We start from the raw sequence: 16,201 nt of genomic DNA on the forward strand, positions 1-16,201 counted from the left end.
GAAGAGGGGCCCAGGTGTCCGGGGAAGGGGCCCAGGCGTCCGGGCAAAGGGGCCCAGGCGTCCTGGGAGAGGGGCCCAGGTGTCCGGGGAAGGGGCCCAGGCGTCCGGGGAGGGGCCCAGGTGTCCGGGGAAGGGCCCAGGCGTCCGGGAAGGGGCCCAGGTGTCCGGGGAAGGGGCCCAGGTGTCCGGGCAAAGGGGCCCAGGCGTCCTGGAAGAGGGGCCCAGGTGTCCGGGGAAGGGGCCCAGGCGTCCGGCTGAAGGGGCCCAGGTGTCCGGCAAGGGGCCCAGGCGTCCTGGAAGAGGGGCCCAGGTGTCCGGGGAGGGCCCAGGCGTCCGGGCGCACCTCCAGCACCAGGCGGATGTTGGCTTTGATCTTGGCGCTGTCCCGGGTCAGGGAGTCGCTGAGGCTGGTGGGGGAGGGGAGGGGGGAGGAGTTTCAGCTCGGAGGGGGCGGGGCCTGCATATCCCCGCCCCTCAATGCACCCATATATGGTCATGGGGGTGGAGCCAACCATGTATAGCCATGACGGGGGTGGAGCCAGCCAGATATGGGGCTTGCTGGGGTGGGTGGGTGGGGCCTTTGCTCGGGTGGGTGTGGCCAAATGGCGGCAGAGCCTGGGGGCGTGGCCAGCCCCAATGGGGCGTGGCCATATCCAAGAGGGGGCATGGCCAGCTCCAATGGGGGCGTGGCCTAGAAGCCACATGAGAGGGAGCAGCTGTGGGGAGATGGGGTGGGGGCGTGGCCAGGCCAAGGGGCGTGTCCAGCCGCAGGGTGGGGGCGTGCCTGGAAAGGGGGGGGGCGGGGCTTAGGCAGCCGGAAGGCAGCTGAGCGAAGAGGAAGGGGGCGGGTGTGGCTCGGAGGGGGCGTGTCTCGGCCATAGAGGGGCGTGGCTCGGCCGGAGGGGGCGTGGCCAGGCAGGGGCGTGGCCAACGCTGAGGGGGCGGGGCTTAGGCAGGCAGGAGGCAGCTGAACGAAGGGGGAGGAGGAAGGAAGGGGGAGGGCACGTGGAAGGGGGCGTGGCTCAGCCATAGAGGGGCGTGGCCAGGCAAAGGGGCGTGGCCAGGCCCGGAGGGCGTGGCCAACGCTAAGGGGCGGGGCTTAGCCAGCCAGAAGGAGCTGAATGAAGGGGAAGGAGGGCGGGGGGGGTGGGCGCTCGGAGGGGGCGCGGCTCGGCCGTGGAGGGGCGTGGCCCGGCCGAAGGGGGGCGTGGCCAGGCCTAGGGGGCGTGGCCACCCCCCCCGGCCGGGGGCGGGGCTTACCGGGTGAGCAGGCGGCTCCGGCGCTCGAGGTGCCGCAGGGCCTCGGGCAGCGTCAGCTCCGCGAAGAACCCGTAGCCCAAAGCCAGGAAGATCCGGGAGGGGTCGGAGCTGGGGGGGGGAGGGGGGGGTGGTGAAGGGGCCCAGGCGTCCGGGATGGGGGTCCCTGGTGGGGGGGGTATGAGGGGGCCCAGGCGTCCAGGATGGGGGTCCTAAGGGGGGTCCCGGGGAGAGGGATTTGGGGTTTTAAGTGGGATTTGGGGGCCCAGGCGTCCGGGATGGGGGTCCCAGGTGGGGGGGGGTGAGGGGGCCCAGGCGTCCGGGACGGGGGTCCTAAGGGGGGTCCCGGGGGGGATTTGGGGTTTCAAGTGGGATTTGGGGGCCCAGGCGTCCGGGATGGGGGTCCCTGGGGGGGGGGGGGTATGAGGGGGCCCAGGCGTCCGGGACGGGGGTCCCAGGTGGGGGGGGGTGAGGGGGCCCAGGCGTCCGGGATGGGGGTCCTAAGGGGGGTCCCGGGGGGGATTTGGGGGTTTCAAGTGGGATTTGGGGGCCCAGGCGTCCGGGATGGGGGTCCCTGGTGGGGGGGGTGAGGGGGCCCAGGCGTCCGGGACGCGGGTCCCTGGGGGGGGGGGTATGAGGGGGCCCAGGCGTCCGGGACCTGGGGCCCAAGGGGGGTCCCGGGAGGGGTATTTGGGGGTTTCAAGTGGGATTTGGGGGCCCAGGCGTCCGGGATGGGGGTCCCTGGGGGGGGGGGGGTATAAGGGGGCCCAGGCGTCCGGGATGGGGGTCCTAAGGGGGGTCCTGGGGGGGGATTTGGGGGTTTTAAGTGGGATTTGGGGGCCCAGGCGTCAGGGATGGGGGTCCCTGGGGGGGGGTATGAGGGGGCCCAGGCGTCCGGGACTTGGGGCCCAAGGGGGGGTCCCGGGGGGGGAATTTGGGGGTTTTTAAGTGGGATTTGGGGGCCCAGGCGTCCGGGATGGGGGTCCCTGGGGGGGGGGTATGAGGGGGCCCAGGCGTCCAGGATGGGGGTCCCTGGTGGGGGGGGGGGTGACGGGCCCAGGCATCCGGGATGGGGGTCCTAAGGGGGGTCCCGGGGGGGGGGGGGATTTGGGGGTTTCAAGTGGGATTTGGGGGCCCAGGCGTCCGGGATGCGGGTCCCTGGGGGGGGGGGGCGTTATGGGGGGCCCAGGCGTCCGGGACTTGGGGCCCAAGGGGGGTCCCGGGGAGGGGATTTGGGGGTTTCAAGTGGGATTTGGGGCCCAGGCGTCCGGGATGGGGGTCTCTGGTGGGGGGGGTGAGGGGGCCCAGGCGTCCGGGACGCGGGTCCCTGTGGGGGGGTATGAGGGGGCCCAGGCGTCCGGGACTTGGGGCCCAAGGGGCGTCCCAGGGGGGGGGATTTGGGGGTTTCAAGTGGGATTTGGGGGCCCAGGCGTCCGGGACGCGGGTCCCTGGGGGGGGGGTATGAGGGGGCCCAGGCGTCCGGGATGGGGGTCCTAAGGGGGGTCCCGGGGGGGGGGATTTGGGGGTTTCAAGTGGGATTTGGGGGCCAGGCGTCCGGGATGGGGGTCTCTGGTGGGGGGGGTGAGGGGGCCCAGGCGTCCGGGACGCGGGTCCCTGGTGGGGGGGTATGAGGGGGCCCAGGCGTCCGGACTTGGGGCCCAAGGGGCGTCCCAGGGGGGGGGATTTGGGGGTTTCAAGTGGGATTTGGGGGCCCAGGCGTCCGGGACGCGGGTCCCTGGGGGGGGGGTATGAGGGGGCCCAGGCGTCCGGGATGGGGGTCCTAAGGGGGTCCCGGGGGGGGGATTTGGGGGTTTCAAGTGGGATTTGGGGGCCCAGGCGTCCGGGATGGGGGTCCCTGGGGGGGGGGTGAGGGGGCCCAGGCGTCCGGGACGGGGGTCCCTGGGGGGGGGGGTATGAGGGGGCCCAGGCGTCCGGGACTTGGGGCCCAAGGGGGGTCCCGGGGGGGGGAATTTGGGGGTTTCAAGTGGGATTTGGGGGCCCAGGCGTCCGGATGGGGGTCCCTGGTGGGGGGGTGAGGGGGCCCAGGCGTCCGGGATGGGGTCCTAAGGGGGGTCCCGGGGGGGGGGATTTGGGGGTTTCAAGTGGGATTTGGGGGCCCAGGCGTCCGGGATGGGGGTCCCTGGTGGGGGGGGGGGGGTGAGGGGGCCCAGGCGTCGGGATGGGGGTCCTAAGGGGGGTCCCGGGGGGGGATTTGGGGGTTTCAAGTGGGATTTGGGGGCCCAGGCATCCGGGACGCGGGTCCCTGGTGGGGGGGTGAGGGGGCCCAGGCGTCCGGGACGGGGGTCCCTGGGGGGGGTGGCGTTATGAGCGGGCCCAGGCGTCCGGGACTTGGGGCCCAAGGGGGGTCCGGGGGGGGATTTGGGGGTTTCAAGTGGGATTTGGGGGGCCCAGGCGTCCGGGATGGGGGGTCCTAAGGGGGGTCCCGGGGGGGGGGGATTTGGGGGTTTCAAGTGGGATTTGGGGACCCAGGCGTCCGGGACGGGGGTCCCTGGGGGGGGGGTGAGGGGGCCCAGGCGTCCGGGACGCGGGTCCCTGGGGGGGGGGTATGAGGGGGCCCAGGCGTCCGGGATGGGGGTCCTAAGGGGGGTCCCGGGGGGGGGATTTGGGGGTTTTAAGTGGGATTTGGGGGCCCAGGCATCCGGGACGCGGGTCCCTGGTGGGGGGGGTGAGGGGGCCCAGGCGTCCGGGATGGGGGTCCTCAGGGGGGTCCCGGGGGGGGGGATTTGGGGGTTTTAAGTGGGATTTGGGGGCCCAGGCGTCCGGGACGCGGGTCCCTGGGGGGGGGTATGAGGGGGCCCAGGCGTCCGGGATGGGGGTCCTCAGGGGGGTCCGGGGGGGGGGGATTTGGGGGTTTTAAGTGGGATTTGGGGGCCCCAGGCGTCCGGGATGGGGGTTCCCAGGTGGGGGGGGGTGAGGGGGCCCAGGCGTCCGGGACGCGGGTCCCTGGGGGGGGGGGTATGAGGGGGCCCAGGCGTCCGGGATGGGGGTCCTAACGGGGGTCCCGGGGGGGGGGGATTTGGGGGTTTCAAGTGGGATTTGGGGACCCAGGCGTCCGGGATGGGGGTCCCTGGGGGGGGGGGTGAGGGGGCCCAGGCGTCCGGGACTTGGGGCCCCAAGGGGGGTCCCGGGGGGGGGAATTTGGGGGTTTAAGTGGGATTTGGGGGCCCAGGCGTCCGGGACGCGGGTCCCTGGTGGGGGGGGGGTGAGGGGGCCCAGGCGTCCGGGATGGGGGTCCTAAGGGGGGTTCCGGGGGGGGGGATTTGGGGGTTTCAAGTGGGATTTGGGGGCCCAGGCATCCGGGACGCGGGTCCCTGGTGGGGGGGGGGTGAGGGGGCCCAGGCGTCCGGGATGGGGGGTCCCTGGGGGGGGGGGTATGAGGGGGCCCAGGCGTCCGGGATGGGGGTCCTCAGGGGGGTCCCGGGGGGGGGGATTTGGGGGTTTTAAGTGGGATTTGGGGGCCCAGGCGTCCGGGATGGGGGTCCCAGGTGGGGGGGGGTGAGGGGGCCCAGGCCGTCCGGACGCGGGTCCCTGGGGGGGGGGGGTATGAGGGGGCCCAGGCGTCCGGGACTTGGGGCCCAAGGGGGGTCCCGGGGAGAGGGATTTGGGGGTTTCAAGTGGGATTTGGGGGCCCAGGCGTCCGGGATGGGGGTCCCTGTTGGGGGGGGTGAGGGGGCCCAGGCGTCCGGGACGCGGGTCCCTGGTGGGGGGGGGGGTGAGGGGGCCCAGGCGTCCGGGACGCGGGTCCCTGGTGGGGGGGGGGGTGAGGGGGCCCAGGCATCCGGGGATGGGGGTCCCAGGGGGATTTGGGGGTCTCGGTAGGGGGATGAGGGGGCCCAGGCGTCTGGGATGGGGGTCCTGGGGGGGGTCATGGGGTTCTGCGGGGGAATTTGGGGGCCCAGGCGTCCGGGACGGGGGTCCTGGGGGGGATTTGGGGGTCCTGGGGGGGAATTTGGGGGCCCAGGCGTCCGGGATGGGGGTCCCGGGAGGGATTTGGGGGGTCCCAGGTGTATTTTGGGGGGTCCCAGGGGGGGATTTGGGGGGTCCCAGGTGTATTTTGGGGGGTCCCGGGGGGGATTTGAGGGTCCCGGGGGGGGAATTTGGGGGCCCAGGTGTCCGGGACGGGGGTCCTGGGGGGGATTTGGGGGTCCTGGGGGGGAATTTGGGGGCCCAGGAATCCGGGACGGGGGTCCCGGGAGGGATTTGGGGGGTCCCAGGTGTATTTTGGGGGGTCCCGGGGGGGGGATTTGAGGGTCCCGGGGGGGATTTGGGGGGTCCCAGGTGTATTTTGGGGGGTCCCGGGGGGGGATTTGGGGGTCTCGGGGGGATTTGGGGGTCCCAGGTGTATTTTGGGGGTCCCGGGAGGATTTTGGGGGGTCCCGGGGGGGATTTGGGGGGTCCCAGGTGTATTTTGGGGGGTCCCGGGGGGGGGATTTGAGGGTCCCGGGAGGATTTTGGGGGGGTCCCGGGGAGATTTTGGGGTCCAGGGGGTATTTGGGGGTCCCGGGGGGGGGATTTGGGGGGTCCCGGGTGTATTTTGGGGGTCCTGGGGGGATTTGGGGGAGTCCCCAGGGGGATTTTGGAGGTTCCCAGTTGTATTTTGGGGGGGGTCCCGGGTGTATTTTGGGGGTCCTGGGGGGATTTTTGGGGGGTCCCGGGGGGATTTTGGGGGGTCCCAGGTGTATTTTGGGGGGTCCCCGGGGGGGTATTTTGGGGGTCCCGGGGGGGGGATTTTGGGGGGGGCCCGGGGGGGTCGCTCACACTTCGGCTCCCACGTAGAAGTTGCAGCCGAGATCGACCTGGGTGCGCAGGGGGGGGGGCCGCCGCCTGCCCCCCCCCCAAAACACCCCCAAATCACCCCAAAATCCACCCCCGAACCCCGCCACCCACCTACCCCCCCTCGAGCCGCCCCGCCCCCAAAACACCCCCGAATCACCCCAAAATCCACCCCCCGAAACCCCCCCACCTACCCCACCCCTCGAGCCGCCCCAAAACACCCCCGAATCACCCCAAAATCCACCCCCGAACCCCCCCCACCCACCTACCCCCCCTCGAGCCGCCCCCGCCCCAAAACACCCCCGAATCACCCCAAAATCCACCCCCCTACCCCCCACCCACCTACCCCCCCTCGAGCCGCCCCCGCCCCAAAACACCCCCGAATCACCCCAAAATCCACCCCGGACCCCCCCCACCCACCTACCCCCCTCGAGCCGTCCCCGCCCCCAAAACACCCCCGAATCACCCCAAAATCCACCCCCGAACCCCCCCACCCACCTACCCCCCCTCGAGCCGCCCCCGCCCCCAAAACACCCCCGAATCACCCCAAAATCCACCCCCGAACCCCCCCACCCACCTACCCCCCCTCGAGCCGCCCCCGCCCCCAAAACACCCCCGAATCACCCCAAAAATCCACCCCCGAACCCCCCCACCCACCTACCCCCCTCGAGCTGCCCCCGCCCCCAAAACACCCCCGAATCACCCCAAAATCCACCCCCCGAACCCCCCCACTCACCTACCCCCCCTCGAGCCGCCCCCGCCCCCAAAACACCCCCGAATCACCCCAAAATCCACCCCCCGACCCCCCCACCCACCTACCCCCCTCGAGCTGCCCCCGCCCCCAAAACACCCCGAATCACCCCAAAATCCACCCCCCGAACCCCCCCACCCACCTACCCCCCCCTCGAGCCGCCCCACCCCCAAAACACCCCGAATCACCCCAAAATCCACCCCCAAAAACCCCCCAGACCCCCCCCAAAAAGCCAAATATCCCCCAGACCCCAAATCACCCCAAATCGCCCCAAAATATTAACCATCCCCCGACCCCAAATACCCCTGAATCGCCCCAAAACGGCCCCGATCTCCCTTATTTACCCCCCCGACCGAAAACGGCCCCAAATTGCCCCAAAATCCCCCCCGGAAGTTAAACAACTGCCCTGACCCCAAAATCGCCCCAAATGGCCCCAAATCCGCGGTGGAGCTGAAACCCTCTAAAATCCGCCCAAATCTTCTCCCCGCCCCTCCCCCACCCTGGGCAGACCCAAATTCCCCCGAAATCACCCCAAAATTTCTGATTTCTCTCGACCCAAATTTGGCTGAAATCGCCTCCCAAAATGCGCTGAATTGCCCCAAAATCCCGTTTTTTCAGACCAAATTTGCTCTAAACCACCCCAAAAGCCCCAATCCTTTCAGACCAAATTTGCCCTAAATTGCCCCAAAATCTCTCTCAAATCTTCAATTGCTCCAGACCCAAATTTGCCCTAAATCGCCCCAAAATCTCCCCCAAATCCCCAGTTTCTCCAGACCCAAATTTCCCCTAAATCACCCCGAAATCCCCTAAACCACCCCCAAAACCACAAATTTCACCTCTCGGACCCCGCCCACTCGCAGCCCCGCCCCTCGTAGCCCCGCCCCCACGCTCAGCCCCGCCCCCAGTCACCCCCCTGCCCTGCTTCTGGCGGGAGCCCCGCCCCCCAAAGACTTCCGGCGGGAGCCCCGCCCCCTTCCGGCGGGAGCCCCGCCCCCACGACTTCCGGCGGGAGCCCCGCCCCCTTCCGGCGGGAGCCCCGCCCCCTTCCGGCGGGAGCCCCGCCCACCTGGAGCCGCTCCAGGGCCGCCCGCAGCTGCAGCAGCTCCGCGAGCTGCTCGTAGAGGGCGTCGCGCTGGGCCAGGACCCGCCTGCGGGGGCGGGGCCTCAGCCAGGGGGCGGGCCAAGGCAGGGGGCGGGGCCGCGGGGAATGGGTGGCGGGGCTGGGGCAGGAGCCTCAGAGAGGGGGTGGGGCCGGGCCTTAGCGATGGGGCGGGGCCACGGCAGGGGCGGGGCCGCGGTGAAGGGGGGGCGGGGGCCGCGGTGAAGGGGGGCGGGGCCGCGGTGAAGGGGGGCGGGGCCGCGGTGAATGGGGGGGCGGGGCCGCGGTGAAGGGGGGGCGGGCCGCGGTGAAGGGGGGCGGGGCCGCGGTGAACGAGGGGCGGGGCCGCGATGAACGGGGGCGGGGCCGGGGTGAACGGGGGGCGGGGCCCGCGGTGAATGGGGGGCGGGGCCGCGGTGAACGGGGGGCGGGGCCGAGGTGAACGGGGGGCGGGGCCGCGATGAACGGGGGCGGGGCCGGGGTGAATGGGGCGGGCCGCGGTGAATGGGGGGCGGGGCCGAGGTGAACGGGGGGCGGGGCCGCGGTGAACGGGGGCGGGGCCGGGGTGAATGGGGGGCGGGGCCGCGGTGAACGGGGGCGGGGCCGAGGTGAATGGGGGGCGGGGCCGCGGTGAACGGGGGCGGGGGCCGAGGTGAACGGGGGGCGGGGCCGCGATGAACGGGGGCGGGGCCGGGGTGAATGGGGGCGGGGGCCGCGGTGAATGGGGGGCGGGGCCGAGGTGAACGGGGGGCGGGGCCGCGATGAACGGGGGCGGGGCCGGGGTGAATGGGGGCGGGCCGCGGTGAATGGGGGGCGGGGCCGAGGTGAACGGGGGGCGGGGCCGCGGTGAATGGGGGCGGGGCCGAGGTGAATGGGGGGCGGGGCCGAGGTGAACGGGGGGCGGGGCCGAGGGTGAACGGGGGCGGGGGCCGCGGTGAATGGGGGCGGGGCTGCGATGAACGGGGGGCGGGGCCGCGGTGAATGGGGGCGGGGCCGAGGTGAATGGGGGGCGGGGCCGAGGTGAACGGGGGGGCGGGGCCGGGGTGAACGGGGGGCGGGGGCCGCGGTGAATGGGGGGCGGGGCCGAGGTGAACGGGGGGCGGGGCCGCGGTGAATGGGGGCGGGGCCGAGGTGAATGGGGGGCGGGGCAGCGGTGAATGGGGGGCGGGGCCGCGGTGAAGGGGGCGGGGCAGCGGTGAATGAGGGGCGGGGCCGGGGTGAACGGGGGGCGGGGCCGCGGTGAATGGGGGCGGGGGCCGCGATGAACGGGGGGCGGGGCAGCGGTGAATGGGGGCGGGGCCGCGATGAACGGGGGGCGGGGCCGCGGTGAATGGGGGGCGGGGCCGCGATGAACGGGGGGCGGGGCCGCGGTGAATGGGGGGCGGGGCCAGACCGCGGCGGGGCGGGGCGCGGCGGCGGGCGGGGCGGGCCAGGCGGCCGCGGGGGCGGGGCCGGGCGGCGGGGGCGTGGCCGGGCGGCGGGGGGCGTGGCCGGGCGGCGGGGGGCGGGGTCACGCACTGCAGGTCGCGCTGCAGCACGTCGCTGACGAAGGCCTCGTAGCGCTGCGCCTTCCCGGCGGCCGCCATGTCGCGATGACGTCACGGGGCGGAGCGCCGCGCGGCCTCGCTGCCGGCGCGGCGCGCCTCGTTATGACGTCAAAACGGCGCGCCCCCCCCATACAGCTCCGTGCGCCACGGTATGGCGTCATGGCCGCGCGACGGCGGCGCAGGCGCCGCTTTGTGACGTCACTGCCGCGCGACATTCCCCCCCACCACCAGTTTTGCCTCGGTACGGCGCCATCACCGCGCGCCGCCGCACGAAAGCGCCTCGTTGTGACGTCACAACGGCGCGACATTCCCCCCCCACCGCGTCTTTGCCTCGGTACGGCGCCATCACCGCGCGCCGCCACACTAAATCGCCTCGTTGTGACGTCACAACAGCGCGACATTCCCCCCCTACCCGGCGCCGCGCCTGCGCGCTGCGGCAGCACGGCGCGCCCGCGCCCCACCGCACTTTGCCCCGTTATGACGTCACCGCCGCGCGACCGAGGCGGACGCGGCGCCTCGCTGCGACGTCATCAGAGCGCGACCTTTAACTCCGGATTTTTCGTTGGTTTTCTGCTCTCCAGTTTACCCAAAACGGGCGGAATTTGCCTCAAAAATGAGCAAGAAGCGGCCGAAAAAAGCAATGTGGGGCGCGATCGAGGTATTTGGGGAAAAAAGAGGCGATTTCGCGTTCGGGGGCGGAGGGGAGTTTTTTAAGGTAAAAAAAGCGAAAATTGGTTAAAAAAGAACCCAAAAAATGACGGTGGCGGCTCCGGAGCTGCCGGGGGGGAATAAAGAGAGCGAAAAGGGGCCGGATGGCGAGTGATTGCGAGCGGGGGGGTGCGCCGGGCCCTTCCCCGGACACCTGGGCCCTTCTCCGGACGCCTGGGCCCTTCCCCGGACGCCTGGGCCCTTTTCTAGGACTCCTGGGCCCCTTCTCCGAACACCTAGGCCCCTTTCCCAGACGCCTGGCCCCTTCCCCGGACGCCTGGGCCCTTCCCGGGATGCCTGGGCCCCTTGACCGAACGCCTGGGCCCCTTCCCCGGACGCCTGGGCCCCTTCCCCGGACGCCTGGGCCCCTTCCCCGGACGCCTGGGCCCCTCCTCGGACGCCTGGGCCCCTTCCCCGGACGCCTGGGCCCCTTCCCCGGACGCCTGGGCCCTTTCCCAGGACACCAGGGCCCCTTTCCCGGACGCCTGGGCCCCTTCCCCAGGATGTCTGGGTAATACCCGGACGCCTGGGCCCCTTTCTCAGACACTTGGGCAGTTACGCGGACACCTGGGCCCCTTCACCGAACGCCTGGGGCCTTTTCCCGGACGCCTGGGCCCTTCCCCGGACGCCTGGGCCCCTTTCCCCAGACACCTTGGCCCCTTCACCGGACGCCTGGGCCTTTTCCCTGAGCACCTGGGCCCTGTCCCCGGACGCCTGGGCCCTTCACAGGACGCCTGGGCCCCTTCTGGGATGCCTGGACCCCTCCTCTGACACCTGGGCCCCTTCCCCAGTACCCTGGGCCCCTTTCTCGGACGCCTGGGCCCCTTTCCCGGACGCCTGGGCCCTTCCCTGGACGCCTGGGCCCCTTCCCCAGGACGGCTGGGTAATACCCGGATGCCTGGGCCCCTTTCTCGGACACTTCGGCCGTTACCCGGACGCCTGGGCCCCTTCCCTGAACGCCTGCGGTCTTTTCTCGGACGCCTGGGCCCTTTGCCCGGATGCCTGGGCCCTTCCCAGGATGCCTGGGCCCCTTCCCAGGATGCCTGGGCCCTTTGCCCGGACGCTTGGGCCCTTTACCCGGACGCCTGGGCCCTTTCCTTGAAGACCTGGGCCCTTTGCCCGGACACCTGGGCCCTTTACCCGGACGCCTGGGCCCTTTCCTTGAAGACCTGGGCCCTTTGCCCGAACACCTGGGCCCTTTCCCCAGACGCCTGGGCCCTTCCCCGGACGCCTGGGCCCCTTCGCCAGACACCTGGGCGCTTTTCTAGGATTCCTGGGCCCCTTTTCCGAACACCTGGGCCCTTCCTCGGACGCCTGGGCCCTTTCCCGGCTACCTGGGCCCTTTCCCGGACGCCTGGGCCCCTTCCCTGGACCCCAGGGACCTTCCCCGGGGGCCTGGGCCCTTTTCTAGGACTCCTGGGCCCCTTCCCTGGATGCCTGGGCCCGTTCCCGGCTACCTGGGCCCCTTCCCCGGACACCTGGGCCCTTTGCCCGGATGCCTGGGCCCCTTCCCTGAGCACCTGGGCCCCTTGCCCGGACGCTTGGGCCCCTTCCCTGGACCCCTGGGCCCTTTCCCCGGACGTCTGGGCCCTTTCCCCGGACGCCTGGGCCCCTTCCCTGGACCCCTGGGCCCTTCCCCGGACGCCAGGGCCCCTTCCCCAGACACCTGGGCCCTTCACAGGACGCCTGGGCTCCTTTGCCGAATGCCTGGACCTCTCCTCGGACACCTGGGCCCCTTCCCCGGACGCCTGGGCCCCTTCCGGGACGCCTGGGCCCCTTCCCCAGATGCCTGGGCCCCTTCGTCGAACTCCTGGGCCCCTTCTCAGGACGCCTGGGCCCCTTCTCAGGACGCCTGGGCCCCCTCCCCGGACGCCTGGGCCCTTTCCCTGAACACCTGGGCCCTTTCCCCGGATGACTGGGCCCTTCCCCGGACGCCTGGGCCCCTTCACTGAACACCTCGGCTCTTTCCCCGGACGCCTGGGCCCTTCCCCGGACGCCTGGGCCCTTTTCCCAGACGCCTGGGCCCCTTCCCCGGACCCCTGGTTTCTTCCCCGGACGCCTGGGCCCCTTCCCCAGACACCTGGGGCCTTTTCTCGGACGCCTGGGCCCTTTCTCCGGATGCCTGGGCCCTTCCTCGGACGCCTTGGCGCCTTCCCCGGATCCCTGGGCCCTTCCCAGAATGCCTGGGCCCCTTCGCTGAACACCCGGGCCCCTTCCCCGGACGCCTGGGCCCTTTTTTCCGATACCTGGGCCCCTTCCCCGGATCCCTGGTCCCTTCCCTGGATGCCAGGGCCCTTCCCCGAACACCTGGGCCCCGTCTCCGAACTCCTGGCCCCTTCGCCAAACTGCTGGGCCCCTTCCCCGGACGCCTGGGCCCCTTCCCCGGATGCCTGGGCCCCTTCCCCGGACGCCTGGGCCCCTTCCGGGATGCCTGGACCCTTCCTCGGACACCTGGGCCCCTTCCCCGGACGCCTGGGCCCTTCACAGGACGCCTGGGCCCCTCCTCGGACACCTGGGCCCCTTCCCCGGACGCCTGGGCCCTTTCCCAGGAAGCCTGGGCCCCTTCCCGGACACCTGGGCCCCTTCCCAGGACGCCTGCGCCCCTTCCCCGGACGCCTGGGCCTTCCCCGGACGCCTGGGCCCCTTCACTGAACGCCTGGGCCCTTTCCCAGGACACCAGGGCCCCTTTTCCGGACGCCTGGGCCCTTCCCCGGACGCCAGGGCCCCTTCACTGAACACCTCGGCCCTTTCTCCGGACGCCTGGGCCCCTTTCTCGGACACTTCGGCCGTTACCCGGACACCTGGGCCCCTTTCCCGGACGCCTGGGCCCCTTCTCCGGACGCCTGGGTACTTGCCTGAACGCCTGGGCCCCTTCCCTGAATGCCTGCGGCCTTTTCTCGGACACTGGGCCCTTTGCCCGGATGCCTGGGCCCTGCTCCGGACGCCTGGGCCCCTTCTCAGGATGCCTGGGCTAGTACCCGGACGCCTGGGCCCCTTTTCCGGACGCCTGGGCCCCTTCACTGAACACCTGGGCCCCTTCCCTTGACCCCTGGGACCTTCCCCGGACGCCTGGGCTCCTTTCCCGGATGCCTGGGCCCCTTCCCTGGACCCCTGGGACCTTCCCCAGAGGCCTGGGCCCTTTTCCAGGACTCCTGGGCCCTTCTCCGAACACCTGGGCCCCTTCCTCGGACAACTGGGCCCCTTCCCCGGACGCCTGGGCCCTTTCCCCGGATGCCTGGGCCCTTCCCCAGATGCCTGGGCCCCTTCCCAGGATGCCTGGGCCCTTTGCCCGGACGCCTGGGCCCTTTACCCGGATGCCTGGGCCCTTTCCTTGAAGACCTGGGCCCTTTGCCCGGACACCTGGGCCCTTCCCCGGACACCTGGGCCCCTTCCCCAGACACCTGGGGCCTTTTCTTGGACGCCTGGGCCCTTTCCCCGGATGCCTGGGCCCTTTTCTAGGATTCCTGGGCCCCTTTTCCGAACACCTGGGCCCTTCCTCGGACGCCTGGGCCCTTTCCCGGCTACCTGGGCCCTTCCCCGGACGCCTGGGTACTTCCCCGGACGCCTGGGCCCCTTTCCCGGACGCCTGGGCCCCTTCCCTGGACCCCAAGGACCTTCCCCGGGGGCCTGGGCCCTTTTCTAGGACTCCTGGGCCCCTTCCCCGGACGCCTGGGCCCCTTCCTCGGACACCTGGGCCCTTTGCCCGGATGTCTGGGCCCCTTCCCTGAGCACCTGGGCCCCTTGCCTGGACGCCTGGGCCCCTTCACCGAACACCTGGGCCCCTTGCCCGGACGCTTGGGCCCCTTCCTCGGACGCCTGGGCTGCTTGCTTGGAGGTCTGGGCCCCTTCCCCGGACGCCTGGGCCCTTTCCCCGGACGCCTGGGCCCCTTCACTGAACACCTGGGCCATTTCCCCGGACGCCTGGGCCCCTTCCCTGGACCCCTGGGCCCTTTCCCCGGACGCCTGGGCCCCTTCACTGAACACCTGGGCCCTTTCCCCGGACGCCTGGGCCCCTTCCCCGGACGCCTGGGCCCCTTCCCCTGACACCTGGGCCCCTTCCCCGGACGCCTGGGCCCCTTCTGGGATGCCTGGACCCCTCCTCGGACGCCTGGGCCCCTTCCCCAGATGCCTGGGCCCCTTCGTAGAACTCCTGGGCCCCTTCCCAGGACACCTGGGCCCCCTGCCCGGACGCCTGGGCCCCTTCCGGGACGCCTGGACCCCTCCTCGGACGCCTGGGCCCCTTCACTGAACACCTGGGCCCTTTCCCCGGATGCCTGGGCCCTTCCCCGGACGCCTGGGCCCCTTCACTGAACACCTGGGCCCTTTCCCAGGACGCCTGGGCCTTGTCCCAAGACGCCTGGGCCCCTTCCTCGGACGCCTGGGCCCTTCCCGGATGCCTGGGCCCCTTCCCAGGATGCCTGGGCCCTTTCCCAGGACGCCTGGGCTCCTTAATCGAACGCCTGGGCCCTGTCCCAGGATGCCTGGGCCCCTTCTCCGGACGCCTGGGCCCTTTTCTCCGATACCTGGGCCCTTCCCCGGATGCCTGGGTTCTTTTTGGGACGCCTGGGCCCCTTCCCTCGACCCCTGGGACCTTCACCGAACGCTTGGGCCCTTTTCTAGGACTCCTGGGCCCCTTCCCCAAACACCTGGGCCCCTTTCCCGGACGCCTGGGCCCCTTCCCAGCACCCCTGGGCTGTTACCCGGACGCCTGGGCCTTTTCCCGGCTACCTGGGCCCCTTCCCCGGACACCTGGGCCCTTCCCGGATGCCTGGGCCCCTTCACCTAACGCCTGGGCCCCTTCGCCGAACTCCTGGGCCCCTTCCCGTGATGTCTGGGCCCCTTCCCCAGACGCCTGGGCCCTTTCCCCGGACGCCTGGGCCCCTTCACCGAACTCCTGGGCCCTTTCCTAGGATGCCTGGGCCCTTCGCGGACGCCTGGGCCCCTTCCCAGCACCCCTGGGCCGTTACCTGGACGCCTGGGCCCTTCCCGGGATGCCTGGGCCCCTTCACCGATCGCCTGGGCCCTTTCCTGGCTACCTGAGCTCCTTTCTCGGACACCTGGGCCCTTCCCCGGACGCCTGGGCCCTTTCCCGGCTACCTGGGCCCCTTCACTGAATACCTGGGTTTTTTGCCCAGACACCTTGGCACTTCCCCGGACGCCTGGGCCCTTTCCCCGGACGCCTGGGCCCCTTCACTGAACACCTGGGCCCTTTCCCCGGACGCCTGGGCCCCTTCCCCGGACGCCTGGGCCCCTTCCGGGATGCCTGGACCCTTCCTCGGACACCTGGGCCCCTTCCCCGGACGCCTGGGCCCTTCACAGGACGCCTGGGCCCCTCCTCGGACACCTGGGCCCCTTCCCCGGACGCCTGGGCCCTTTCCCAGGAAGCCTGGGCCCCTTCCCGGACACCTGGGCCCCTTCCCAGGACGCCTGCGCCCCTTCCCCGGACGCCTGGGCCTTCCCCGGACGCCTGGGCCCCTTCACTGAACGCCTGGGCCCTTTCCCAGGACACCAGGGCCCCTTTTCCGGACGCCTGGGCCCTTCCCCGGACGCCAGGGCCCCTTCACTGAACACCTCGGCCCTTTCTCCGGACGCCTGGGCCCCTTTCTCGGACACTTCGGCCGTTACCCGGACACCTGGGCCCCTTTCCCGGACGCCTGGGCCCCTTCTCCGGACGCCTGGGTACTTGCCTGAACGCCTGGGCCCCTTCCCTGAATGCCTGCGGCCTTTTCTCGGACACTGGGCCCTTTGCCCGGATGCCTGGGCCCTGCTCCGGACGCCTGGGCCCCTTCTCAGGATGCCTGGGCTAGTACCCGGACGCCTGGGCCCCTTTTCCGGACGCCTGGGCCCCTTCACTGAACACCTGGGCCCCTTCCCTTGACCCCTGGGACCTTCCCCGGACGCCTGGGCTCCTTTCCCGGATGCCTGGGCCCCTTCCCTGGACCCCTGGGACCTTCCCCAGAGGCCTGGGCCCTTTTCCAGGACTCCTGGGCCCTTCTCCGAACACCTGGGCCCCTTCCTCGGACAACTGGGCCCCTTCCCCGGACG

At 71.8% G+C, this 16,201-nt stretch overlaps 2 protein-coding genes across 2 annotated transcripts in view; one reads left to right on the forward strand and one right to left on the reverse strand.

Moving 5' to 3' along the window:
* Positions 1-294: 294 nt before the first annotated feature.
* Positions 295-9,530, reverse strand: UXT (ubiquitously expressed prefoldin like chaperone; the record flags this gene model as incomplete). The annotated part of the gene is made up of 5 exons (XM_062601311.1): positions 9,420-9,530; positions 7,859-7,950; positions 6,037-6,091; positions 1,261-1,368; positions 295-407 (listed from the first exon to the last, which is right to left on the reverse strand). Coding segments are annotated over exons 1-5 (436 nt in total), but the record flags the coding sequence as incomplete, so codon positions are not given.
* A 77-nt stretch (positions 9,531-9,607) lies between these two features.
* Positions 9,608-16,201, forward strand: part of LOC134154491 (adenylate cyclase type 10-like) — a 57,265-nt gene continuing 50,671 nt past the window's right edge. Inside the window, exons 1-2 of the mRNA XM_062601162.1 lie at positions 9,608-9,689; positions 10,030-10,163. Of these exons, the coding sequence (XP_062457146.1) occupies positions 9,608-9,689; positions 10,030-10,163 (216 nt within the window). The remainder of the gene's footprint in view (positions 9,690-10,029; positions 10,164-16,201) is intronic.

Source organism: Rhea pennata, unplaced genomic scaffold, assembly GCF_028389875.1.
Source record: "Rhea pennata isolate bPtePen1 unplaced genomic scaffold, bPtePen1.pri scaffold_32, whole genome shotgun sequence".
NCBI classification, from domain to species: Eukaryota; Metazoa; Chordata; class Aves; order Rheiformes; family Rheidae; genus Rhea; species Rhea pennata.